The sequence below is a fragment of the Tursiops truncatus genome, chromosome 6 (genome assembly GCF_011762595.2).
Source record: "Tursiops truncatus isolate mTurTru1 chromosome 6, mTurTru1.mat.Y, whole genome shotgun sequence".
NCBI lineage: Eukaryota > Metazoa > Chordata > Mammalia > Artiodactyla > Delphinidae > Tursiops > Tursiops truncatus.
In genome coordinates, this window is record NC_047039.1 from 65259277 (window position 1) to 65286464 (window position 27188).

Genomic DNA, 27188 nt, shown 5'->3' on the forward strand with positions numbered 1-27188 from the left:
TTAATACATAAAAATCAATAAGGAAACCACTAATACTACTAGCCATAATAGGTAAAAAATCAATACCCAAGACCCCAATAGACCAGTGGGCAAAATAATAGAAAAGTTGAAAGAAGAAATACAAAGAACCAAAAAAAGATATGCAAACAATGTTAACCTTCGCTAATAATTTTCAAGGATGCAAATTAAAATCAGGAGGTGCTTCCTTTCACCTGTCAAATTAGCAAAGAGTTAAAATGATAATAGTCATTGCTAAGCGTGTAATGAAACCAGCTTCCACTCATTGCTGTTAGTGTGAATGGGTGTATTCTTCTTGGAAAGAAATTTAGCAATATGTGGTAAGAGCTTCTGATTTTTTAGTGACCTAGTAATTCTAGGAAACTAGTACAAGAAAACATTAAAGGTGGACAAAGGTAGAAGCACACGGTCATTACTGTTGCATTATTTGTAGAAACAAAACCCCTGATCCACCTCAACTGTCCTTCAGTGTTGGCATTGTTAACTAAAGTATTAACGTGCAATTGTGTTCACCCAGTGGTGTCTCTTGCAACTAGAAAAAATTATTCTTACATTGAGATTTTTATAATCAAATGGGAAAATGCTTATTACATAAGTGTTCAGTGAAAAATGCTGTGTTAAGATAGTATCATAATATTTTTAGTATGAAAGTGCATGGAACAAAAGGTGGAAACAAACATACCAAAATGTGAATAGTGGAGTTGCCCAAGGGCAGTAGAACTGGGTAATGTTTTTGTTCTGATTCATGTTTTTGGTACTTTCCAGATATTTTTACAGGAAGTATATATAACCAGAAGAATAGGGGAAAGAAATTAATTTTTTAAGGCTTTGTAGAAAGAAACTTATACACATATGATCTGGGCTTGGACTTCCATGGCCTCTTTCTTAGAGCATACGGAGTAAAATGTGCGGCCAAAATGATTTATATGTAAAACTTTATTTTGGAAAGACTGGAGAACACAGAATTTTTTTTTAGTATTCTGAGAAATCTCTTCCTTTCTTGGAGACAACAGCATAACAACAAAAATGTAATTAACCAAAACAGGTAACAATATTATTAGCATATTATATTTCAGAGTAGAATATCTAAATTCAAATAGGTACATTTTTCTCTTGTAGATGTCGTCTGCTGCTGAGAATGGAGATGCAGCACCTGGGAAACAAAACGAAGAAAAAACCTATAAAAAGGTGAGTGAGTGTGTTATCGTCTTTTTTCAGTTCAAAAAGAGGAACACTTGTATTGCTTAGAATGCTAATATTGCCATAAGCCTTTTCTTCCTCCAAAGCATTTGTATGTAAGTTACCGCCTTAGTTTCCTATTTCTGTAACAAATTACCACAAAGTTAGTGGCTTAAACAACCTAAATGTATTTTCTTACAGTTCTGTAGGTCACAAGTCTGGCATGGGTCTCACTAGGTCAAGATCCAGGTGTCTACGGGGCTGCATTCTTTTCTGGAGGCTCCAGGGAAGAGTTCATTTCCTTGTCTTTTCCAGCTTCTTGAGGCTGCCTGCATTGTCTATATCATGATTTCTTTCCGACTTCAAAGCCAGCAAAGGCCAGTTGAGTCTTTATCGGGCCCTGTCACTCTGACACTTTAAAGGATGCTTGTGATTACATTGAGCCCTCGTGGATAATCCAGAATAATCCCTTTATTTTATTTTATTTTTTATTGGGGTTTTTTTTTGGTGGTACGCGAGCCTCTCACTGCTGTGGCCTCGCCCGTTGCGGAGCACAGGCTCCGGATGCGCAGGCTCAGCGGCCATGGCTCATGGGCCCAGCCTCTCCGCGGCATGTGGGATCTTCCCGGACCGGGGCACGAACCCGTGTTTTCTGCATCGGAAGGCGGACTCTCAACCACTGCGCCACCAGGGAAGCCCAATCCCTTTATTTTAAAGTCATCTGATTCGCAGCCTTAATTTCTTCTCCACCCTTACTCCTCATTGTCACATAATGTAGCATATACACAGATTCCAAGGATTTGAACATGGACATCTTTGGGGGCCATTTTTCTGCCCACCACAGTTACCATGATACAGAACACTGACAGAAGGTAGTTACTTGAAAACCCTTTTTATGCCTAAGAAGAAGGCCCTTATGTGTGTGCAGTGTTCTTTGTTCACTATGTGAATCTTTTTATTGACTTGCTACTTGCCACCATAATTTCAAACATCTTCTACCTTTAGAGAAGATTTTTAGCCTGGAATTGCCTCTCACCCCTTTCTAAGCCTCTCAGATTCCATGTCTTCAGCCCATTTCACAAAAATCTCTTTCTAGACCTCCCAGAGTATCTTGCCTGACCACTCTTTGACTTCGATAAATTCTTGGTTCCTAGCAACCAAGTTAATGTTCAGAAGCATTACTGGGTGATATATGTTCCCAAGCACTGCTGTTCCTGATTTTAAATGGACTGTGCATTTTAGCTTTTTAGCTTTTAAAAGACCTTGCCCTCCTCCTCTCTGGGGAGTAGAAGGTTTGCGTATTGAAGCTTTGATATACCTTAACATTTCCTTTTGCCTTTTACTCTGTAATGGATAGCTAGCAAGAAGTTTTGTCATCAAGTCCCATGAACCGTGTGATCTGACCACAGATTTAGGTCATGGAACTAACATGATGTATTTCCTGTTCCATTTTCATGTGGAATAACATGACTTTTTCCTGGTATATCTTTTCTTCTGACTTTTCTACTCAGCCAAACCTAGAAGTATAAACAGAGAGCTTGCCATCCAAAGAGGTGATGTGTTTGGGGAATAGTAGGTTAAAGATTCATGAGCTCACAAGTGTCATGTTACAGCTTCTAAAATTTGTTAATCTGAACAGAGGCAGCAATACAGAATTATTTATTTTCAGACACAGGTGGAAAACAAAATCCTATCTCATTTACCCAAGACTCTTTGTAAATTCAGTCATACATGGGACCAACACAGAGATGGTCAAACTGTCAGCCTGGCATTCCTTCAGAGCAGTTTCAGGCAGTTTTCTCAGTCAGCCTCAAGATGCCTTGTGATTCTTGATTGTGTTCTGATTTGCAGGAGCTCTCTAGTAATGCAAAAGTAATAGAAGGCATGTGACCATGCAATCTCGGAGTTACTAAGTGTGTCTTGCTCAAGAATTAGTAAAATAGGTTTTCAGTAATATTATAGGTATGATTCTGTGATGAATGTCCCTAACAGGGTATCTGACTCAGCAATGTTGGGAAGGTTATAAAAACTAAAAATCATATTGTATGATAGCAAATAATTCTGAAAAATAAAGAGAAGATGCAGGAAACTTAAGAGGACCAAAAAAATCTATGATTTTTTTTTTTTTATGTGTGATGGCATAGGGACCTTTTTGATGACCTCTGATTTTAAAAGGAAGGTTAGCAAGGGAAGAGGAGGACCCTCTCTGTAAGAAAAGCACCAAGACACAGCATAGTGCCTAGAACTTTAGCCCTCGGTGAATATGGTGTTATCATGCAAAGCAGGAAGAAGGGATCATTTAGAGAAAGTGTTGCTTTGCCAACAGGTTAACAGCTCTGCTGAACTATTCAACTGAATTCTTCCCCATTAAGCAAGAGGTCTTTTTTTTTTTTTTACATCTTTATTGGAGTATAACTGCTTTACAATGGTGTGTTAGTTTCTGCTTTATAACAAAGTGAATCAGTTATACATATACATATGTTCCCATATCTCCTCCCTCTTGCATCTCCCTCCCTCCCACCCTCCTTATCCCACTCCTCTAGGTGGTCACAAAGCAGGAGCTGATCTCCCTGTGCTATGCGGCTGCTTCCCAGTAGATATCTATTTTACGTTTGGTAGTGTATATATGTCCATGTCACTCTCTCACTTTGTCCCAGCTTACCCTTCCCCCTCCCCATATCCTCAAGTCCATTCTCTAGTAGGTCTGTGTCTTTATTCCTGTCTTACCCCTACGTTCTTCATGACATTTTTCTTTTCTTAAATTCCATATATATGTGTTAGCATATGGTATTTGTCTTTCTCTTTCTGACTTACTTCACTCTGTACGACAGACTCTATGGGTGTTAATGGTGGTGTTAGGAGTGGTGATAGTAAGAGTTACATTAGCTACTGCAGATGTGTGTCTCTAGGCCCAGCTGAACCATGTCCCAGAAGAAAGAACTTGAAGCTAGAATAGGGAAACCACTGAGTGTGAGCTTTGAAAAATCGGGAGAATGGAAGGCTCCCATCAAAAGACAGGAGATGAGCAAATATCATCCCTATTTTCAGAAATGAGGAAAAGGTACATTCTGGAAACCAGATGTGAGACTGTTCCTCGGCATAGTTTGAGCATGGGTTTGTAAACATGTAGCTATGTACATTTAGAGAAGAAACACATGTCTTTTACAAACCTGCAGAGGTTCATAAAGATAGAGTTTATGTCAAATTAACTGCATTTCCTATTATGAAAGAATCATTAAATTGGTCGCAGATACGGAGAATTCTCAAGTTTAGTGGATCTTGATTTAAAGGTACCTGGAACATTCTTGTCTCTACTGACATGATGCGAGTTGACCCTGTGTAGGTCATAATTTTTACCCATGACCTGCATGAAGACATCAAATTTATACTTTGCAAATGTGCAGATGACAGAAAACTGGGAATGATAACAGGTTAGGTGGGTGTCATCAAGGCTTATCATTAACTATTTCATTTCATTAACTATTAACTATTGTCCCTTGCATTTCATTAACTATTGTCCCTTTTACAAATACTTTAAAATTAACTTTCTTTCCCAACCCTGAAGCCCTGACCATGGGGTATGCTCCTTTTTAATGAGTTGTTGGATGAGCAATTGGATTTTACCTGTGACTGAAGCCAATCCAGGTTCAGAACACTCTGATCTTGGGTGCTAGGCATGAGAAGGATATCAAGGGAGTTTATAAGGAACTGACGGTTGAGTGGGAGAGCCAAGACATGAAAACAGTTTTAGAACACAGTAGTCTATAACAAAGGTTCAAAAGAGGAGAAATCAATATGGGTTAGAGTTAATGAGCGGGTTTAGGCTTTCTGTGTCAAGATGCATTGGGCAGCTGCCAGCAACACTCAGCATCGTGAGTGCTGTGATGTCCACGTGTTTTTAGGGAACACTCAGAGTTCATGGAACACTGTTATGCTCTCTGAGTTTCAATTATTTGCATGTGATTGTTTAGGCTGACTGCTTTTTGTTCTTCCAGTTGACCATTTCTCTAATCCACTATCAGTTCCTGACAAGCCCAGGAGGAGTAGCTAAAATCAGTTGGGAAGGTTAATGTCTTCAGCTAATGGCTGAGATAAGAATTCTGATTTTAGCTGCTTAGAACAAACATGACGCCCATGAAGACAGGCATTAAGGGCTGTCTGGCTTCGTTACAGAGCGTAGTATTTCTGTTCTCAGTTCATTTACTGGGTGTCTTCCACAAGAATTGTAAACGCAGAGGCTTTAAGGGGCCAGGCAGGTAACAAGGGAGTAAAACAAGCAGGGGGAAGGTGGTAAACAGGAGAATACATTCCTTTTATAAAGGGGACCGGTGGCCTTAAACGCTAGCTAATAGAGCTTTGCATGAGTCCTCACCCAGGGTTGCCAGATAACTGATTTCTCTAGAAACCAAAAATGTAGATTCTGATGTAAAATCTCCTAATTGTTAAAGATTGGCAACTGATTCAAAATTGTTCAGAAATACACTCTGGAAGAAAGACTGTACATAGTGGAAGATAACAAAGACTCCGGCCCCTTCCCCAAATGATTCTCCTTTTAAAAACTTTCATGGTCTAGCAGAATGTTGCGGTTAGTTTTTGGAAAGGAGTCCACCGTGTCCCCAGGTGCTGGCCTGCTGAATAAAGCAACCTTTCCGTTCTTACCAAAAAAAAAAAAAAAAAAATACACTCTGGAAAAAGCAACAAACTGTATCAATCATATCTGGTCCTCGCATGGTGGCCAGTTTGCAATCTCTGCACTCTTTGGGTAGAGAAGTGAGATAGGAGAGGAAGATGCAAAAGATATGCGTGTAAGGCCTGGTCTCTGCTTCCTATATCCATACAATTTATTTAAGAGAAAAAAACAGATAGGAGGCCCGTGTGAAGAAAATAACAACTCAAAGTGGCGTGAAGTGCCAAGACAAGTGGCATTTCACTTAATCCCCTAGCGAGTCCTGACAAGCCCAAAGTTCCCTACAGTCTCCTGGGGAAAAGTCCTTTTCTTGGACTTGTTTGTTAGCAGAACATTTTGCTGGGATAAAAAGTTCTTACATGCCTCATTGCTTTTTGTCATGGCAGAAAATGCCACTCATTCGACGACTGTGCATTGACTAACCGAGTCATCTGTCTCAATGACGGGGAATCCGATGGGCACAGGCATAGAATCAGGGATGAGCGTGATTTGTTGGAGGGACGGTAGAGTCTGACCTAGACAAAGCTACGTGTCATTGTTTGGGGAAAGCAGAGGCGATTTCAGAAGTATGGGCTGGCTCTAAGTGACAGCTAGCTTTGCGTGCTGGTTGGAGGAGTTTGGATTTCATGTTCTGAGCCAGCACTGTCCATTAGAACTCTTGGCAATGATGGAAATGTTCTGTAATCTGTACTAATACAGTAGCTACAAGCTGTGTGTGGCTATTGGGCACTTGAAATGTGACCCATGTGTCTGAGGAAGGAATTTTTTTTTTTTTTGCAGTACGCGGGCCTCTCACTGTTGTGGCCTCTCCCGTTGCAGAGCACAGGCTCCGGATGCGCAGGCTCAGCGGCCATGGCTCACAGGCCCAGCCGCTCCGTGGCATGTGGGGTCTTCCCGGACCGGGGCACAAACCCGTGTCCCCTGCATCAGCAGGCGGACTCTCAACCACTGCGCCACCAGGGAAGCCCTGAGGAAGGAATTTTTAATTTTCATTTTAGTTAAATAAGCGCATGTGGCTAACACCTACCATGTTGGACAGCGCAGCTCTAGGCAGTGAGGTACCATGACACTGGTTCGGAGATCAGCGACATGATGAAATGACAGTCTAAACCACGATGAAGGGTGACCTGAAAGTTTCCAATCAGAGTAACTACTAGAAATTTTCTGCCATTGATGGAAATAGAGAAGTTTGAAGAAGAGATGTTTTTTAACAAGGTGATAAGGAAGGAAGGAAGCAGAAAACAGGACATCAGTTCACTTTAAGAATGGTTTAAACTCGAGTTAAAATACCAATGCCAGAGGTCTGAGTTTTTTCTTTTTTGTATGTGAGGAAATTACCCACCCCACATCCCCCACCCTTCCAAAACAAACATGTCAGCGTAGTTCAATGGCTTATCCCAGGTCCCTTAGCAATTCTTTGTCAGGAAGATGATGAAAAGGTCCAGGCATATGATGTCCTAATTGGTGACTTGTCCATCAGAAGCGATCAGTGTTTCCCAGTCGGCTGGCCGTGGATAGGTGTGGGAAATTTTTAGTCCTGCCACTTGCTTTCCTCCCTCTCTCACCTCTCCATCCCAAAGGTGTCATTCCAGGCTTGTCATCCTCCCTCCTCTACTCCTCCTTCCATCCTGGGCCTACCCACAGCAGGCCCCCACTAGGAGATTCTGGTGTTGATGACTACCACAGGCTACTTGAGGTCTGGAGGGCCCACCTTTGGCACCAGCACCCTGACTTCAGGTGTGGTCTGAATCTTGTTAACCAACTTCCGCCAGGACGGGCACACGTGATGAGAGCACTCAGCGTGACCTAGTAGGAAACTGACCACTCTGGATACAAACAGGGTCCTTGACCCAAATTCCCCAGGTTGTTTTCATTTTGTTTTGTTTTTTAAGACCTGGGTTGTCATGTAAATCCACTGTCTCAGTCAGTGTTCCTCTCAGTGGAGGCAGGCAGGGACCAGGTGGGAGGATGATGCCTGCCTCTTACCACATGGCAAGGGAAGATGTCCCTTACGACTTTTTAAACATGAGTGAAGTCATGACTCAGCGATACTTTGAACTAAGAGGAAGCATTTATTTAAATACAAGCTCTTTTATAAAACGTCTCTGACAGATACGCAGGCAGCTATCAACATTGACTGCCTCTGGGGAAAAATGGGTGGCGGGAATCTTGAGTCAGGGGAAGCTTTTCTGTATATACATTTAATGGCTATTTAATTTTGAACCATATGAATGTTTTGCCTGTTCAAAAACTGAATAAGTAACATTTTAAGATGGGAAGAAGGGGTGGGGGGAAGGGTTAGCATGTGTCCCAAGCCCTGACTGCTCTTCCTTCCCTTCAGACTCTAGAAAGCCACGACTTCCAGAAATAAGACCCTTGCTTTCCGCCCTGGTGGAGCTACACTCTGTAGCTTAACAGAGACAGCTTTGTCTTTGCATTACGCAGCCCTTGTCATCAATAGCAACTACATTGGTCTATAGGAAGAGTGATGCTTTGGCATTCCAAGTGTTATTCCTAATTCACCTTAATCCAAAACACCCTAACCCAGTGGTTCTCAACCAGTGCCCAGGGAACATTTGGCAATGTCTGGATACATTTTGGCTGTCAAAACTGGGGGCGTGGTGCCGTTGGCATCTAGGAAGTAGAGGCCAGCAGTGCTGCATCCTACAATGCCCGGGGCAGAGCCCACAACAAAGAATTATCAGAATTTTAGCAGTGACAAGGTTTTTCAGCCAAACTCAACTGCCCTTTTAAGTGGAGGGTAGATGTGAGTCCAGCTCTTTTGTTTTATTATTTATTTATTTAATTTTTGGATGCGTTGGGTCTTCGTTTTTGAACGCGGGCTTTTCTCTGGTTGCGGCGAGCGGGGGCTACTCTTTGTTGTGGCTTCTCATTGGGGTGGCTTCTCTTGCTGCAGAGCACGGGCTCTAGGCACGCGGGCTTCAGTAGTTGTGGCGCGTGAGCTCAGTAGTTGCAGCACGCGGGCTTAGTTGCTCCGCGGCATGTGGGATCTCCTTGGACCAGGGCTCGAACCCTTGCCTCCTGCATTGGCAGGCGGATTCTTAACCACTGCGCCACCAGGGAAGCCCCAGCTCTTTTAGATACTGGTTGTATCATCGTAGGCATTTTCCTTAATTGATCTGAATCTTAATTTTTCTCATTGATGACATGTGATTAATACTTGCTCACAGCTCTGTGAGGGTCAAACAATTTAACAGATGTGAACACATCCTGGGAAAAGTGGAATGCCAAGGAGTGAAGTGACTGTTGTATTAGCAAAAGCAGAATCCCTCAGCCTCTGATTTCCAATCAGATTTTAGTTCTGTTAGAACTGAGCACGGCAGCCAGTGTCGCTTCCTCCCCCAGCACTGGGCTTATGGGGAGAAGTGTTGTCACTTAGCATCCTGAAGCTGGCTCTGGTCTGGCCTGGGCATCAGAGAGTAGACGGAGCTGGAAGAAGTGTTTCCTTCCCAGCAGCAGTGGCTTCGGAAATAAGAGAGAAAGATGTGCTTCTAATGGTGGGCTGCCTTTGTGCTTTGAAAATTAGGCAGCAAGGAGATGAGCTGCACCATTCAGAGAGCTGGAGTTTTTAAATAATCTCGTTCAGTTTAGAAGCATGTATAATCATTTACCATTGCCACCCACCCCTTTGTACAGATCTTCCCTCCAGATCCCTCAGCTTCCATAAAAGATCACCTGTGCTTGTCTTCTTCCTTGAAAAGTCCTAAAGCAAATGATTTCAAATCTGCCTTGATGACTTGTAAGAAAGAAGTGGCAGGTAATTAAGCAAAAACTCTCAGCAGCTTCTGAATAGGAAGAGAAGCCAAGCCACCCCCGCCCCCAGGGTGGTTCCCTGAGCTGTTCATTTCTCAGTGACCTCGTTTAGCATTCACTTCGGAGGAAGCATCTGTATGTTAAGCCACCCAGGTTTGCCATGCTTCTGCATCCTGGTTAACCATGGAAAGCCCCCTAAACACTGACTCCAGGGGATAATATGCTACACGCTAAACTTGCTGCACAGTTTCCTTTGGGGGCAATAAGAACCACTGCATTGTTGCATTTGGTGTTCATGACGGGCTGGGAAGCTGGGGTTTCCAGTGTTTCTGTAGCGTCTGAGCTGGACCACCTGCTCTCAGGGCACAAGGGTGCTTTTGCTTTCAAGTTAAAAGGGTTAATATCCGCGGGTCATCTGCACGCCTCCCTGCAGCTTGGCCAGCGGGTTCTGATCTGGTCAGCAGGCTCCTGTCCCAATGCTCAGGGCTTGACCATTTTTATCACTACCACCCCTCTTCCCTCTCCTGGATACTTAACAAGGATTTTTAAAGGTGGCTTTTAAGATGTTGCATAAGATCATAGATATTTAAAATTCTGGAATTCTTCATTCTGGATTCCAAAAAAGATGACAGGCAATGTATGTTAGATTCTCGGCTTATATCTACTTAATAGACACTAATAAGACATATGCCATGTGCTTATTCAGGACTTTTGATGTTTTATGAAGTTAGAATCATTGGTTGCTGGAAGCATCTTATTTTTCAGACTCCAGTGGGTTTATTCTAGCCAGAAATCTATTAATTCAGCAAATCAAAGTATAATTATTACCAGTTGGAAGCATTTTAAAAGCTATGCTAGTAATAAGAACTAACATTTATTAAGTGCTTAGCATGTTCTAGGCACCATTCTAAGTGCTTAGAATTATTAACTCATTTACTCTTAAAAGTACCCTATGAAGTAGTACTATTACTCCCATTTTACAATGAGAAAACTGAGGTACAGAGAGGTTAAGTTAACCTGCTCTGGGGCACACAACCAGTAAGTGGCAGAATAAAGCTGGGATTTTCACCCTGATTGTCTCTCTCTAGAGTCTGTCAGACCCTAACCAGTACATTCTCCTCTGAATACTGTGGTGCCTATGACGTTAAAATGGAAAATTCTCAATTATCCAGTAGAATAATGGGGGCCAGTGGCACAGATAAACCCAGCCATCTTTGGAAAGGGAAAAATGAATGGAAATAAACAATTTTAGAGCATGATTTCCCTAATTTAGTGGTTCAGAAGCCAACTTGTCTCCTCCAGAGTGTCTCACCTCTGAATATAGAATCTGAACTATAGCCTCAAGAATACTTTTTTCTGGAAAGTGCATAGTCATTTTGAAATGAAAAACAAATCGATTCCTTGGGCACTGAGCAGAACACTGGAAATAAAATGACGAATAAAGTCATAACTTCAAAAATTATTCTTGACCACAGAACTCAAAATTGTCAGGAAGGGATGAGATCTACTTGGAGGGGGTGACATATTCTGAACTGTCAAATTAGGAGAACATGTTTTAAAAGCTAACTATTCGGTAGACTGTCACAGGGGGGTAATAACTCACTAATAATCTACTCAGTAGCTGAAAAGACCTGATAAAGGAAGCACTGGGTCGAAGGGTGACCCAAGTTAGAAGTTATTTTCCCCTATGGGAGTCAGATTCCCCCAGATGGCACACCTGTCTTTTCCGGTGAATTCAGTTCACTGCGTCTGAGACTTTTGTTATGAAAGGAAGATGAGATGGCTCGCCCTCTGCATGGAAGCCATCACCCCTGAGACACATAGCACTAGGGAGAGAAGAAAAAGAGGTTGGTGTGGTCCCTGGGGACTGTAATATTAAGGTCCTTTGTCCTCCTGAATTGATTTTGCTCAATTCCTGAGACATATATACATGTAGACACCCAGAGATATAAACTGGGTCCAATTGTAAGGAATATAAGGAATTATATGGAATTGGGTTCAATCAGAAGGTCTAACTGTACTTATTTCCCAGTGGAGAGAAGATGGAACTACTGTTACTTTTATGCAAGTGCTTTCTCCTCATCCAAGATATGCTGCCATCTGCTTTGCATTATGGATCAGGGTGCATTTGGTTATTGAAATATAGGCTGTCTAGGTGACATTCTAGTTCTCCTGAGCTAATTTTTCATATTGTGGCTTTGTCAATTTTAAGGGTGTGGTCAGTGCCTGGGCTATACGACATACGTCTGATTGTACGTCCATGCATTCACTCAGTTATTTAGTTGGTGAATATTTATTTAGCTTAGCACTGAGCTAGACCTTGGAGGTAGGACAGAGGCCAAGACAGACATAATCCTGGCCCTGCTTTCATTGTTGTGGTAGAGACAGACCTGAAAAAGTAAGCATAATAAAATTATTACTACCTTTAAAAGTGTTATGAAGAAAATAAACACAGGCAGTACTGCTACCTTTTAGGCGAGGTATTCAAGGCAGCCTAAGGAGGTGACACAGGTCTGGGATCACAAGCTTGAGAAGGGGCCGGCTGACAGAAGAGTGGAATTGAGAGCGTTCTTGATAGAACAGCATCTGCTGAGCCTTGGAGGCAGGAAGGAGTGGGTGGATTCAAGGGACCTGAAGGAGAGCCCAGTGTGATGGAGCGTCCCAAGCATGGAAGAGAGAGGCAGCCTGAGCTGAGAGCCGTGGCTTTCAACTGGGGCTGGTTTTGTCCCCCAGGGTCATTAGACAATGTTGTCACAGCTGTGGGCAGGGGGTGCTCCTGGGCAGCTAGAGCCCAGGGATGCTGCTACACGTCCTACAATGCACAGGCCAATCCCACAAAGCTACTGTCTGGCCCCAAACGTCAGTAGTGCTAATCGGAGAAGCCCTGGCTTAGAGAAGGAGGCGGTGGCCTAAGCTAAGGGTGTAGGCTAGGAAGAGGAGGAAGGAAAGGAAAGAAGTTCAAGGTATATTTCAGAGTTAGGATGGACTGGGCTGACGCATGGTTGCATGTGGGGGTGAGGTGACAGGCATGACTGATGAGCCCAGCATTCTAACTTGAGCACTTGGGTGGATTTCGTGGCCATTTATCAAGATGGAAAGGAATGGTGTGGGGAAAGGTTTGTGAGGGAAAATCAAGGTCTCCAATTTGGACATGTCACTTTGGGGGTGTCAGTGAGCCATCGAAGGGGAGAATCAAGTAGGTAGTTGGAAGTGTGGATTGGGGACACTGGGGAGAAGTCCAGGTTCTGCTTCAGTTTGTCAAGCTGTTGATTCACAGGAATTAGTGAGACAGATGGAAAAGAGAGGCCCCCAGACTAAGGAACACCCACATTTTGATATTACCTCCTAATACCCTCTCCTCCAGAGTGTCAGATTCCTGAAATAAACAAAGCTGGCCAAGTCATTCCCTTATGATCTTCCACTGGCCTTCTGTTACCTACAGGGAAAACCCACACTCCACAGCACAACATACGAATCGTTGGCAGTCCTCCCTGCACTGGGTGTGTCTTAACCCATCTTCTGCCATTGCCTTCAACACACACCAGACTCGAGGCACACTGAATGAGTCCATCCCTGTACCTCTCTGCCCATGCTGGTCACTGTAGAATGGCTGCATTCCAGAAACAGCTCTCTCGTGGCCCTTGCCCATGCTCCCAGGTAGTGACTGTCACTGCTTCCCAGACCTCCTGCACTTACCTCTGTTATCATGGATGACTTTGTTTTGTAATAATCGTTTGAAGTTGTGTCCTGCCAACTGCTCTGGGAGCAGCTGGAGAGCAGGGGCCTTGCCCAATCATCTTGACATCCGTAGGGCCCACACAGTGCCTGACACATAGCGTTGAAGAAATGTATCACTTTTTTCTTCTTAATTCTAAAATTGTTGTAGACTTTCCAGAGAGATATGTTCTTGAGCCTACAGTTCCAGATCTGCAGTTAGAGGTGAGATATTTTGGGGGGAGGGAGGCGGGGAAGAAGTGGGTAGAATTTGGGCTTTGAAAGTGCAGATCACGGGAAGAACACTTTGAAAGAGCTCAGTTCGCTTCTGGCTTTTTCTGTTCAAAGGTGATAGTGATTGTCTGTGTCATGGGTCACCATATGGGTGTTTGAAAATGGGCTGTTCATGACATGGCATCTCAAGTCCCCTAGTCTGTGGCCCACAGACTGTTTATGATCAGCCACATAGGGAAGAGCTTCAGCAATGAATTTTAAAAGGCATTCGTCTCCCGTGCCTGTCATATAAAGGTTCTCTTGTTTCCGGATGTTGGCCCCATTAAAGGCTGCCCTAGATGGATGCCAGTAATTGTCAGGGGGGTTGGGATTTGGTTGGCAGTCTGTTTCTCTGGCACAGCAGCGTAGTAAACACCCTTTTTTTTTTTGTAACTTTATGTTACAAACATACAGTTTGTAACATAAAGTTACAAAAGTTTGGAAAGAAACAGGATCCATGATTTTTTCAGGTTTGCTGTTTCAGAGGGAGGGAGAGGGAATCATAACTTAGCAGTTTTAAAAGCAGCTCCGTCCCTCACAAAATCGTGGAGGAGTGCAGACTTTAAAGCTGCACGCAGGACCCAAAAACAGGCAGTGATGAGAGTGCCGGCCCTTGGGTCTTCCTGCCTGCCTTCCTCACCAGCCACGGATGAGAGGGGGTGTGGCCAGGCAGTCAGGCTGGCTCTGCCGTTTCTGAACTCAGCCTCGTGCAAGACAGTGAATGTCTGCGCCCAGGAGTACCACAGTGTGGTTTGAGCGTTAGATCTGAGGATGTATGAGAAGGCACTTGGAAGATGGTAGTTGGCTGTACAAATGTTAAATCTCTACTCTTGTTGCTGGATCCCAACTCACCCACAATGAAACTTAAGCCGCTTGAGAGCAAGGACCTGGCAGACCCGGCAGAACGCAGCTCTTAGTGAAGCAACAGATATTAGTGCCCCCTTCTCCACACTGGGACCCTGCTCGAATTTGGAATTCCAAGGAGCTTGAGACTCTGTCCTCTCTTGATGGTAGTTCCTACTATTGACAGGTTGTTTTCGAAAAGCAGTGGGATTCAGTGGCACAAGGAAATCTAACTTTTGTCTATTAAAGAAACCTGAAAAAAAAACCAAAAGACTGCATCCAGAAAGGGGAAATGTTTTCTTTGCTTTCCAGCATATTAAATAAAAATTTGAGGTCTTCTGCTGTAGCTTTACCATCGCCCAGGGTCTGAAATAGTCTGAGGTAACTGGATAGTGTTTCAAGAGCCCTTTCTCCTCATTTGTCTCTGCCTCTAAGTGTTCTAGCTGCTCGTCCTGGGCCAGTGGAATTCTCCTGAGGAAATGAAAAGTCATTCTTTCCAAGGACACAGAGTGCAGTAGAATGGGGTGAGGATGTGTCATGGAAGACAGCAGGAGGGGAGAAGTGGGGATGGGCAGGGAAGTCCAGCTTTGCGTTACATGCATTTTCAAGAAAATCATGGAAAAACTAAGCAGCACGATCAGCACGGTCCTCCCCCAAGATCATTTCCTTATTTTTAACTTAATTATTTGAAACTTGAAAGCAAATCTATTCCACCATTCCCTCCCCTCCTCTGTTCTATGGAACATTTAATTTGGATATAACTGTCATATAAATTAGGGGTGTCTTAAAATTGTAAATACAAAAGAGATTTTGAAGCAGTGAAGTTGCACTTGTGAACAAAATCAAAGGATGAAGTCTTCTGAAATTTTGCTTGGTAAGATGAAATCCTGTTTCTCAAGGGAGTTTTACGTATAAAAATGTCCTAAGTTTCTATTTCCTTTCGAAATCTGGAATATGCCTACCTAAGCCACCTTGATGTTTATCACCACACTTGTTATTCATTCATTTAATTTGTAAGCAGGCTTTTAAAAGCATATTGAATACTTCCATTGGCATATGTATTGCTATTTATTTATTTGGATTACGGAGGTTCTGGAATGTTTCAGGCAAGTTTACAAATGGGTGGGAAGAAGCTACACAGTATGATAAAGCTCCTGGGTGCTCTAGCAAAGGGAAAGGTATCCTGCCAGAAGACAAGTGGCTGCACAGAGCAGCAACAGATGGAGCATATGCCAGTGGAGCATCCCTTGGCCCTCAGAATCCTTTCAGGGACACACACAGTGCTTGGTGCCCAAGGGAGAGTCTGGCCAAACGCGAGGCACCAGGCCATAGCCTTTTACCCTCAGGCTTCCAGCCCCATGAAGGAGGAATTTAGCAATCTACTCTTGAATAGCAAACATTACAACCATCCACACTCTTCCTACTTATTGACCCAGACTCATCCTCAGCAAAATCACCTTGAGTGATTTTGATTTTGATTTCTAATACCCTGTGGATTAGAAACTCAAATGACCAGAGAGCATTCAGCACCCAATGGCCCAGGCAGGGTAGAATCTTTGTTCTCAGCTTTCCAAGGCCTTAGGATACCTATCTCCTCATGTGTTCTTACTCAGTAGATAAATCTGGGCACCTACTGGTGTTAGGCAGCAGGAATACAGCAGGGAATACAAGGGACTTGGCCCCTGACCTCATGAACCAAGTTAAACTGTCTGGACATCTTAGCACTATTACTGAATTACCTTTCAAAAAGTTATCCCACTTTAGACTCCCTCTAGCTGATCAGGGGAGCGCATATTTTCCCAGGTCCTCACCAACACTGAGCACGATTCTTCTCAAAAAGCTTTGCCAACAGGATAAGTGAAAAATGCCCAAATTTTCATTTTTTTTTTTTTTTTTTTTTGCGGTACGTGGGCCTCTCACTGTTGTGGCCTCTCCCATTGCGGAGCACAGGCTCCGGACGCGCAGGCTCAGCGGCCATGGCTCACGGGCCCAGCCGCTCCGCGGCATGTGGGATCTTCCCGGACCGGGGCACGAACCCGTGTCCCCTGCATCGGCAGGCAGACTCTCAACCACTGCGCCACCAGGGAAGCCCTCAGTTTTACTTTTGAATGTAATTTTGTATTATATTTGATGATCTTTTTCTTCATTTGTAAAATTGAGGATGTGGATGACAAGCAAATACCCTTTAAGTTGCTCAGGTTTTTAATGTTGTTTTGTTTGTTGTTTGGTTTTGACTCTGTGATCATCCCCTGTAGCAATTGCTTTACTAAGTGCATGCAGGATGCTATAGAAAAGTGAAAGTGAAGAAGGTGAAAGGTGGGCAGGAGGTTACATTTTACTTCTCAACTGCTTTAAGAAAGTCTGTGCTAGTTTTCCTTTGGTGCAAAGGTGATAATATCTTGCATACTTTCCCACCCTTTCTTAAATACCCTGTGGATTAGAGACTCAAATGACTCTATGGGTTTAAAAAGATTAATCCTCTATGGGAAAAAGTGGAGATTTCCCCCTTTTTCTATGGTCCAGGGAAAATGAGTATACCAGGAAATGATCAAAAGCCTGTCATGAGACTTACAAGACAATCTTGTAAGGAAATAAAATAAACTGAAGTGTGTATAAGCTTAAAATAAGTGTGTATAAAGCATGGCACTCTGACCCTACCCCACTTGCTCTTCAAGCCTAGGGGAATCATGACATAACCAGAGACTAAGATATAGAAGTGGTCTCATGGAAAGAAAAGGAGAAAGACCAGAGTGCTGTGTTCCTATTGGGTCCATCCTGGTCATCTCTAGTCCACAGAGGTCCTGTAGAGACCGTCTCCCATCCGGAAGGCCAGATGTGTACTCTTCCATGTCAAACCCGTCACCCATATATTCATTCATTCAACAAATGGTCATTTAGAGCCTGTTTTCTGCCATTCACTGGTACTATAGAGATATAAGCCCATCTCCTTAATTTTAGCCCAGTGCAAATTAGCTGTGAAGAATGCCTTGGAAATAATTTTGTAAGTATTGAGTGTAAAGAAAGAGATAGTGAGCCAACAATCAGTCCCCTTGGTCTGACTTCAGTGTGTTTAAACTTACTGTGTGCTGCCAGCGTGTGACTTTTGCCTTAAAAAAAAAAAAAAGATAAACCATTCCAGACAGGTCCCAGTAGAACATTTTGTTTATAAATAGATCCATCTTTTGGGGGCTGGTGGATGAAAAGGTGGGGTGCCTCAGGTAGACAGGACCTAAAAGTATTGAGAGTGTTTTAAAATTGATACATGCATTAGTTTCCCTGCTGCAATAAATTTCCACAATCTTAGTGGCTTAAAACAGCACAAATTTATTATCTTACAGTTCTGTATGGTAGATATCCAGTACCATCTCACTGAGCTCAAATCAAGGTGTCCCAAAGGGCTGCATTCCCTTCTGGAAGCTTTAGAGGAGAATCCATTTCCTTGCCTTTTCCAGCTTCTAGAGGCCACTTATATTTTTTGATTTGTGGCCCCTTCCTCCATCTTCAAAGCCAGCAATGGCAGCTGAGTCCTTTTTACATCTCACTCACCCTCTCTTTTGCCTCTTCTTCTTTCACTTTTGAGGACCCACATTTACTACATTGAGCCAATCTGCATAATTCAGGACAATCTCACCATCTCAAGTTCAACTGATTAGCATCCTTAATTGCATCTGCAACCTTGTAGGGTAAAATTTTGCCTTCTAAGGTAACATTCTCTTAGGTTTCATAGGTTCTAGGGGTTAGGACATGGACATATTTAGGGGTTGATCTTAATATAATTTAACAGCGTCTTCCTCTGTGTACCTAGAGCACTTTTCCATCCCTTTATCATGTCTGTCTGAGACTGTCAGTAGACCTTGGTGTAGGGGTCCTGAGGTGTAGACTATCTCCTGTCTGTATTTCTTTTTCCTCCTCTCTTTCCCCTCTCGCTTCTATTTAACTCCCTCCCTCCAATCAATAAGAGTAATAAACATATCTCCAGGACCTAAATCTTTCTGTAATAAATTTACATAGATAAGAGATCATTTTACAAGGTGTGAGCACGAAACTTGGCTTCTGATATTATTCCATGTGATTAAAAAGCAAATATGGCTCATGTGTTCAAAGATCTACTGTTTCATGTTACAGTAGTAACATAAGCCATATTACTTTTCAATCTTTGAACACAGTTTTGAAAAGCAAATGTTGATCTCGCTGCTGGAGATAGTACAGATGGTGTCCATCATTTCCTGTATCTCCCACAGTACCATTTGCCATGTGATTTCTTCAGTGTTTACAGAAGCAGGTCACGTTTATGAAGCATGTCTGGAAGAAGGAAATGATTTATGGAAAATCTCTCCATGGGGTATAGAGTCAAGTGATCCCTAGGTTGGAATCAAGGGCTATAAATACTCTGGTGACTTCATATGCGCCATGGGACTGGTATTTTCCATCTTTCAGCACACAGTTTGGGTTAACTAGAATGGACCTTTTTAGTAGTTCTTTGGAAATGGAACACTAGCTATCCACAGAGATTTAATCTTGGGCAAAAACATAGGAACAAGGTCATCACCTCCGATGACAGGATTAGTCCTTTTTCTTGAAAGTAATTGGATATCTTGTGCATTTTTGCAGTTTCTGTTGAATTGAGAATACTCGTCATCACTCGAGGTGGAAATAACAGGAATGATGAATTTAGAAGGAGAAGGATTGTGGGGTGGGTGGGAGTGACATTTGTCTGCATTATATTCTTAGAAACTTAAACTGTTAAGAGTTGGAAATGCCTCTGATAAAACTGTTCATTAACATGTAAGGAAGTAAAAGCCCAAATACTTATCTCTAGCCAAGAATGTGCTGAGTCAAGAAGCAGAGCTGGAGCTTAAGTTGCAAGTTTCTGGGTCCTCAGCCTTTCTCAGCACACTGCACTTGTTGCCAGTGCCTTTGGTGGCCGCACGGGGGTGAGCAGACCAAGCCATCTGCCCCAGAGACACCCTTCATGTCCATTTCCACGTGGGCATTTCTTCTGAGCAGATGGCCAAAATACTTCCTGTGCCATTTACCCTGGAGAATGGAGAGTCATCTGCTCTGGGCCACAGTAGCCCCTGTTTGTGTGTACGTGTGCAAGTAGACATGGAAGGCAGGGAGGGTGGGCAGGCTCGTCTGCACACACACACTACGCCAGCAGCATTTTTAAGGACCAGGATCATGACACAGGTGAACAGAGTGCACTTTCCTGTCCTGCTGTATCATTGGTTTTTTGTTTATAAATCGCTTCAGTAATTAGGTTCTGCACTTGGCTTGGTGCAACACAACATGAATTAAAACAACTGTGAAACTTCAAGACATTGTTCTTGATAAACCTAACATGCAAGGCATTCTTTTGACATGGACACCATATACGCAGACAACAAATTAAGCATCAACACAGTACTTTCACCAGCAGATGGGAGGTGATTTATCTTGGTGTATATTGTGAGAGTTTTGCACTTAGATGAAGTTGTGGTTTTCAACCAGGGCTAAGTTTGTCCCCCTCCCCTCGGGGAACTTTTGCCAATGTTTGGAGACATTTTTGATTGTCCCATTTGGAGGAAGTAGTGCTACTGGCATCTAGTGGGAAGAGGCCAGGGATACTGCTAAACATCGTACGATGCACAGGACAGACCCCACATACACAACAAAGAATTATCCAGTCTAAAATGTCAGCAGTGCCAAGGTTGAGAAACCCTGGCCTAAGGGAATCTATGACTTAACTGATACTTGGCTTTAGAAGGCTATGTGAAGAGTTGATTAATTTAGAAACAGCTTAGATTGTGCAATAAACATGCCAGTTTAATACATGGCTTGAGGAAGTTTCCCTAGTGCAGTTAGGTAAAGGAATAAATTTGCCCCCCGGTCCCAGAACTGCCCCTGTGCACTGTCTTTCAGGCCTCTCTTCTCAGCGACTAGAACTGAAAATCAGCTTCCCTCTGCTCTTCACATCTGTGGATTCTGTGGTTGAGGATTTAGATGTATTGTTTTTGTTTTGGGGTCATGATATAATTAGATAACCAAACATAGTATTAAAGAAGATAATTAAGATTATAAAGACTAAGGAATGCCTTACCCTTATCCATTCTTTACAAAAACAGCCCAATCAGGGAACCCTGTGGCAGGTGAGGAATCAGGCCTCAGTATGGTCAAGTTGTGGCGAAGTCTACTATGACAACAGTAGTTGAAAAGGGAGAAGGGTCCAGGGAGGGAAGACGTGGTAAGGAGGCTGCTGGAGCCCTGGCCGGACGCTGTGTTCTACTCAGGCACTGAGTGTAATAAGAATGATTTGTATTTCCTTGCTCCTTTTTGAATCTTTGAAAAAAACAATTTCCAAAGGGCTTCCCTGGTGGCGCAGTGGTTGAGAGTCCGCCTGCCGATGCAGGGGACATGGGTTTGTGCCCCGGTCCGGGAAGATCCCACATGCCGCAGAGCGGCTGGGCCTGTGAGCCATGGCCGCTGAGCCTGCGCGTCCGGAGCCTGTGCTCCGCAACGGGAGAGGCCACGACAGTGAGAGGCCCGCGTACTGCAGAAAGAAAAAAAAAAAAAAAATTTCCATATTGTTTGGGGTTTTCCCCATTACCAGGTGGTTAAATTCCAACCACATTAAATCATGGGCTAGAGACACAGGTATTTCCAATCACGCTCATTTTGCAGGGCTGATGGCAGGTGGTTCCACTCCCATGAAATTAACGCTTCTTGACGATGCAAACCCATCAGTACGAGTGGCTGTGGTGCTTCGCATCAGGACCATCTGCACTTTTGTCTAGCAGCCCTGGTTGGTGGTGGTTGATTGAAGAGACTGGGGCTGCTTTCCTTCCCTTCAGTTCACAGTGAGACACCGCTCCTCTTGGGAAAAGCTATTTTCTTACCCAGCCAGACTGCAGAAATTTCCCCGAAGCCACATACTATACCAGGTATGTCTGTTTCACAAGCCAAGCCGTTTCTAAGCAACCATCCACGTCGCCGCCTGAAGCCGAGTGTCGGATACTCGTGCTGGAAGAAGGGTGCAAGGATTGTGCACAGGTCCAGGTCATATCAAAGTAGACCTGGAAGAGCAGAAGTTAGAGGTGTGGGTCAGGACACAGGTGGAGGCCATCGGAAGTCAAGACAAGGTCGGGAATCAGCCAGGCCTTTTCTGCAGCAGATTAAAGGAACATGTAAGAGAACATAACACAGACATTTCTAGACAGAAAACTGCTTCCTTATATGCATCCTGAGAGTTAGCTACCGCAGGGCCTAAAGAGGTGCTGTGGTAGATGGCAGACAGGTTAGCACAGTTGGAGAGAGAGTGAGTATAGGGTCGGAGGTCTGGGCTGCAGAAACCCATCGCAGTTTCCTCTAACTGTTACCAAGAAAGATGGAAGGAAGCAGCCCTCTATCGAGCACTGGACTGTGGGTCAGGCACTTTCACTTTAATAGCAGGTCATCCACCAGCTGGGGCCATCCGTGATCCATCCTGAGCTGGGCCACTGGAAGGCTGGTTTGTTGGGATCAAGTCAAGAGGTTCTGAGAAACTTGCTAAGAACAGTCACATCACCTGAAGGTCCAGAAAGTTACCTGAATCTGGTGGCGAGCTCCCATAGGAAGAATCCCAGACTAGGTGCTTATCTGTCGGTAACTCTGACACCAACTTTTATGACCTTAGGCAATGTCAAAATCAATTTAATGATGCTCTGAGTTCAAGAGAAAAAGACCAAACACATAAGTAGCACCTTCAGCTTTACCCAGCTGGCACTTCTGGAAATTGCTCATGGGTGAAGCAAGGTTGCTTCCTCCTGCTTCTCTTGTGAGAAAAGACTACCCTGTTCTCCTTTCTCAGTATCAGTCTTACTTACTTTAAGGGTTGTAGTCTAAAGTAGGCAAAATGCATTTACTTACGTTGTATTTTTTTTTTACATCTTTATTGGAGTATAATTGCTTTACAATGGTGTGTTAGTTTCTGCTTTATAACAAGGTGAATCAGTTATACATATGTTCCCATATCTCTTCCCTCTTGCGTCTCCCTCCCTCCCACCCTCCCTATCCCACCCCTCCAGGCGGTCACAAAGCACCGAGGTGATCTCCCTGTGCTATGCGGCTGCTTCCCACTAGCTATCTACCTTATGTTTGGTAGTGTATATATGTCCATGCCTCTCTCTCGCTTTGTCACAGCTTACCCTTCCCCCTCCCCATATCCTCAAGTCCATTCTCTAGTAGATCAGTGTCTTTATTCCTGTCTTACCCCTAGGTTCTTCATGACATTTTTTTTCTTAAATTCCATATATATGTTTTATTTGTAATGAGGTGGATAGACCTAGAGTCTGTCATACAGAGTGAAGTAAGTCAGAAAGAGAAAGACAAATACCGTATGCTAACACTTAGGTTGTATTTTTTAAGGAGCAACTGTAATGGGAAAAAAAAAAAAAGCAGAGAGAAAATGTTGGAATGCAATACGTTAAACCTTGCAAAACAAGTGGCTTCTGGTTGGTGACTGCATAGACTGAAAAATAAGTGAAATTAGAAAGTAGACTTACAGAATTTTAGATGGGAAGAAATTTTGGCAATCATCCAGTCAAATGCCTTCATTTTACAGAGCAGGAAATTGAGGCCCAGTGATATCATTAACTTTCTCAGTCTCACAACCTCCCCTGTAGCAGAAGGGGTCCCAAACTCAGATTTTTCTGCGTACTGCTGATCCCAAATGTCTGTTCGTGTCTGTTCATTAATATGGTGGGCCTTATGAAATATGGGCAGTAGTCGTTGTCTGTGAATGCTTTTTCTTCTCTTTTTCTCCCTTTGGTGAAAAAGCTGGTTTGGCAGAGCTAGGAACCTCCAATCATGTGTCTTTTCACTTGGGTCTGGACCTCGTCCTGCACCCCCAGCATCCAGCTGTAGGTGAGAGGAGGGAGAGGGCCTGGGACAATAGGTGGTGGCGTGGTGCCATGGAAAGGATCTGGGAGAAGCTTCTCCAGCGACCCGGAGCTGTGGTGAATGCAGAAGCATCTTAGGCAGGCAGGACCTCACAGCAGAGCTTCTCAGGGATTCAGGGGGAGGTACTGGCCCCTGTCAGTCCATCACATTCGCCTCAGTGACCGGCAGCCCGCTGGCCAGGGACTCTTCCCTTCCATCCTTATTGCAGCCCAGGTGTCCAGCTGGGTTTTGATAGTGCTTCTATTAGAGACGTAGGGAGCTTTTCTGGCAGAAGGGGCTGATCCTAGCTTTTGGGACCAGGAAAACCACAGTAATTGAAAGGGCCATGATAGGAGGGACCCAGAGGCAAGGGAGAAAAAGCCATCAGACATGGATCGAAGGAGCTGCAAGCAGATGGGAAAGTCCTGAGCTCCTACAATGGCTGGGGTTTTGTTGTTGTTCAAATGCACAGGGTTCTAAGACAGAAGATTTTGGAAATGGTTCCATGATTCTAAAAGAGAAAATGTGTAGGGAGAAAATCACATCTTGAATGCAATGTAATCCTAGATCTTGAAACATACAGGTTACATGGGCAAAGAATGCTTAATCCCTACTTGAAACTGTGCACAATGTTTCAGATTATCCCCTAACTTTAACCTGATTATTGAGATTCTTGAAAGATTCATGAATAACCTCTACTTCTGTCTATACATTTTAATTGCATAGTCTTTAGTGCAAAATGACCTAGAATTTATCTTTCAGATGTGCAGTGTTTCTGAATTTCAGTATTCATCCATAAGAAGAAGATCATAGGGTTATGGTGAGAAATCACTAATGCAAGTAACTTGACCTGGCCCGTACATAATAAGCACTTAAAACAATTACAGCAGAATCTAAGGCAGTATTATAGAAGTATATGTGCATATCTATCTCACAAAAGGAATTATTATATTAGGGCCTTTAAATCCTTAGAACCAATCCTTTTGTATTGAGGAAACACCTAAATTCCAAATTTTAAAGCCCCATCAGATAAATACTAGCATTAACATTTCAGATCTTTTTGTTAAAAACTCTCTTGGTATTGTTTTTCTGTGGTTTATCAGAAATATGGGCAGAACTACCAAGCAAGTAGTAATACCACTGTTAACAATTACTGTTACGATCATTTAAACTAACTTAATGGTGAAAGGAGGGAGAGCTTCACTCCCCATTCTTTCAGAAAAGACAGCTTGATCCTAGGAATTTAAAGAGAAGCCATTTTTTTTCATCCTTTGTCAGCATCCATCATTCCTTGGTCTGACAGCTGCTGGTTCTGTTCTATAAGGAGCGTTAGGGCCTACCTATAGAAGAGGGGTCGAAGATTGACAGCACATCTCTAGCAGATGATGCTTTTCATTGTCAATCTACAGAAATCACTGTATTTTCAGTTTGTAAAATTATTTTTGTTTTATGTATGATTCTGTCTCATTTAGCAATTATAAGCCTTCCCCTTTCTTCCCTCTAAATCTTGGATCCTTTTTTTCTTTAAATTTATGTATTTATTTATTTATTTTTGGCTGCATTGGGTCTTCATTGCTGCGCACAGGCTTTCTCTAGTTGTGGCGAATGGGGGCTACTCTTTGTTGCGGTGCATGGGCTTCTCATTGTGGTGGCTTCTCTTGTTGTGGAGCACAGGGCTAGCAACAAGCCTGTGGAGCAGGCTTCAGTAGTTGAGGCATGCTGACTCAGTAGTTGTGGCTTGCGGGCTCTAGAGCGCAGGCTCAGTAGTTGTGGCGCACGGTCTTTGTTGCTCCGCAGCATGTGTGGTCTTCCCAGATCAGGACCCGAACCCGTGTCCCCTGCATTGGCAGGTGGATACTTAACCAATGCGCCACCAGGGAAGTCCCAGAAATCTTGGATCCTTGAGCTTTGCCTCTCTATTCCATAAATATTATTTATTCCTGTAAAAATATATATATATACACATATGTGTATATATTTTTCCATAAGTGTTATTTATTCCTATAGCATACGTATGGATATGTATATATTATAGTATCATAGAGAAAAACAAATACCGTACGCTAAAGCATGTGTATGGAATCTAAAAAATTTAAAATGGTACTGATGAACCTAGTGGCAGGGCAGGAATAAAGACATAGACATAGAGAATGGACTTGAGGACATGAGGTGGGAGGGGGAAGCTGGGGCAAAGTGAGAGTAACATGGACATATACACACTACCGAATGTAAAATAGACAGCTAGTGGGAAGCAGCCGCATAGCACAGGGAGAACAGCTTGGTGCTTTGTGACGACCTAGAGGGGTGGGATAGGGAGGGTGGGAGGGAGGCTCAAGAGGGAGGGGATATGGGGATATATGTATGCATATGGCTGATTCACTTTGTTGGACAACAGAAACTAACAGCATAGTGAAGCAATTATACTCCAATAAATTATAAAATATATACTTTATATATTTTATACTTTATTAATATATATTCATTAATATATAAAATATATTAAAATATTTTAATATATATTATACATAAAATATTTATATATAATATATATTAAAAATATATTCATAAAAGTCCCCTCTGGCCTACTTAAAGAGTTTGTCATGAAAATTAAACTAAGAGGGGAAAAAAATTAAACTGGGAGAGATTTGAAAGAAGAAGCAAAGCTATTTTATACTATGGTATATGTCTGCTTCTATACCATTTATTATTTTTCTCATTTTATCTATTTTTTATAGATCAAGAAACTTAGTTATTAAAAACATTGTGACTAATACAAATCGAAGCATAAATGGAAAAAAAAAAATCCAGTGATCCCTGCCCCAGGAAGAAGTTTCATTTCTGTTTTTGTTCTCTTTATTTGAGTAAATGTATAGCAATTAAGCCCACCTGTTTCATGAAGTCAGAGACCTTACCTCCTGAATAGTGACCAATGGCCCTGCCAGCAGTACTGGAGCACTGAGAGGTGCTGGGTTATTTCTCCTCCTTAACTAAAGACATTCTTCTTTTAAAAACTGAAGAAGTCAGTGGAATGAAAAGGAAAGGTTTGCAGTCTCTTCAAGTCGGTGATAAAAGGTAGAACAACAAGATCTTATATACCACTGGTAGTTCCAGAAGTATATTAAATGTCCCTGTATGTCTTAGCCTCCCTTAAGGAGTTGTAATTATCCCCTCCCATTCCCTAAAACAGCAACAACAGCAGTGCGTGTGTGTGTGTGTGTGTGTGTGTGTGTGTGTGTGTGTGTCTGTCTGTCTGTCTGTCTGTCTGTCTGTCTTCATATGCAGCAAGAGCATAAGAGGCTAGGGGTGTAGGTGGGCAGCGGTTAGTATCCTCGCAAAGTAAGCGGGGCTAATACAAGGCTGGGAAGGATGGATAAGAGAGTGGAGGTTCCTCGAGGGTTTCTTTTGGCGGAAAGGGGTTGGTTGTTTGTCCTCCACCTGCCCTATGGAGAGCTGGTAGACAAGCCTAGATTCTAATTCCTTTTCTAAAGATTCCAAAATGCCAATATTGTAGTGAAACCTTTCTACTTTGGCCCCATTTGGAAGCCTTTCAATCGAGTGCCCACGTCTCCGTGTACCTAACTGGCAGAGTTCTGTGAAACTGTCTCGTGGGAACTCTAGAGGAGTGAGGCTTGGCTTGTCCCTGACCCACCTCCACACCTCTGGGCAAAGAGAGTTAACCATGAACTTGCTGGTCAATGGAGAGCACAGATAAAAAGAATAGAAACTGGCTTGATATTGCTTGGAAACAGGCCCACACAGCCAAGAAACAAGTAGTTAGACTAACCATAGAATTTAGCTGGGTGTG

General features: G+C 43.1%; 1 protein-coding gene and 1 long non-coding RNA gene across 10 annotated transcripts in view; one reads left to right on the forward strand and one right to left on the reverse strand.

The window, feature by feature from the left end:
- The window catches only part of PIP5K1B (phosphatidylinositol-4-phosphate 5-kinase type 1 beta), a 330062-nt gene that overhangs the window by 109619 nt on the left and 193255 nt on the right, over nt 1-27188 (forward strand). For 6 of the 9 annotated variants that reach the window (XM_073806188.1, XM_019934739.3, XM_019934736.3 and 3 more), the window contains exon 3: nt 1138-1206. In XM_073806188.1, the coding sequence (XP_073662289.1) occupies nt 1138-1206 (69 nt within the window). Of the gene's footprint in view, nt 1-1118; nt 1207-27188 lie in introns of all 9 variants that reach the window. The other 3 variants (XM_073806189.1, XM_073806186.1, XM_073806187.1) reach the window with 1 other exon arrangement.
- LOC141278977 (uncharacterized) lies at nt 11942-13304 on the reverse strand. The gene is made up of 3 exons (XR_012332540.1): nt 13238-13304; nt 13001-13094; nt 11942-12048 (listed from the first exon to the last, which is right to left on the reverse strand). It is a non-coding gene; the product is annotated as an uncharacterized lncRNA (long non-coding RNA).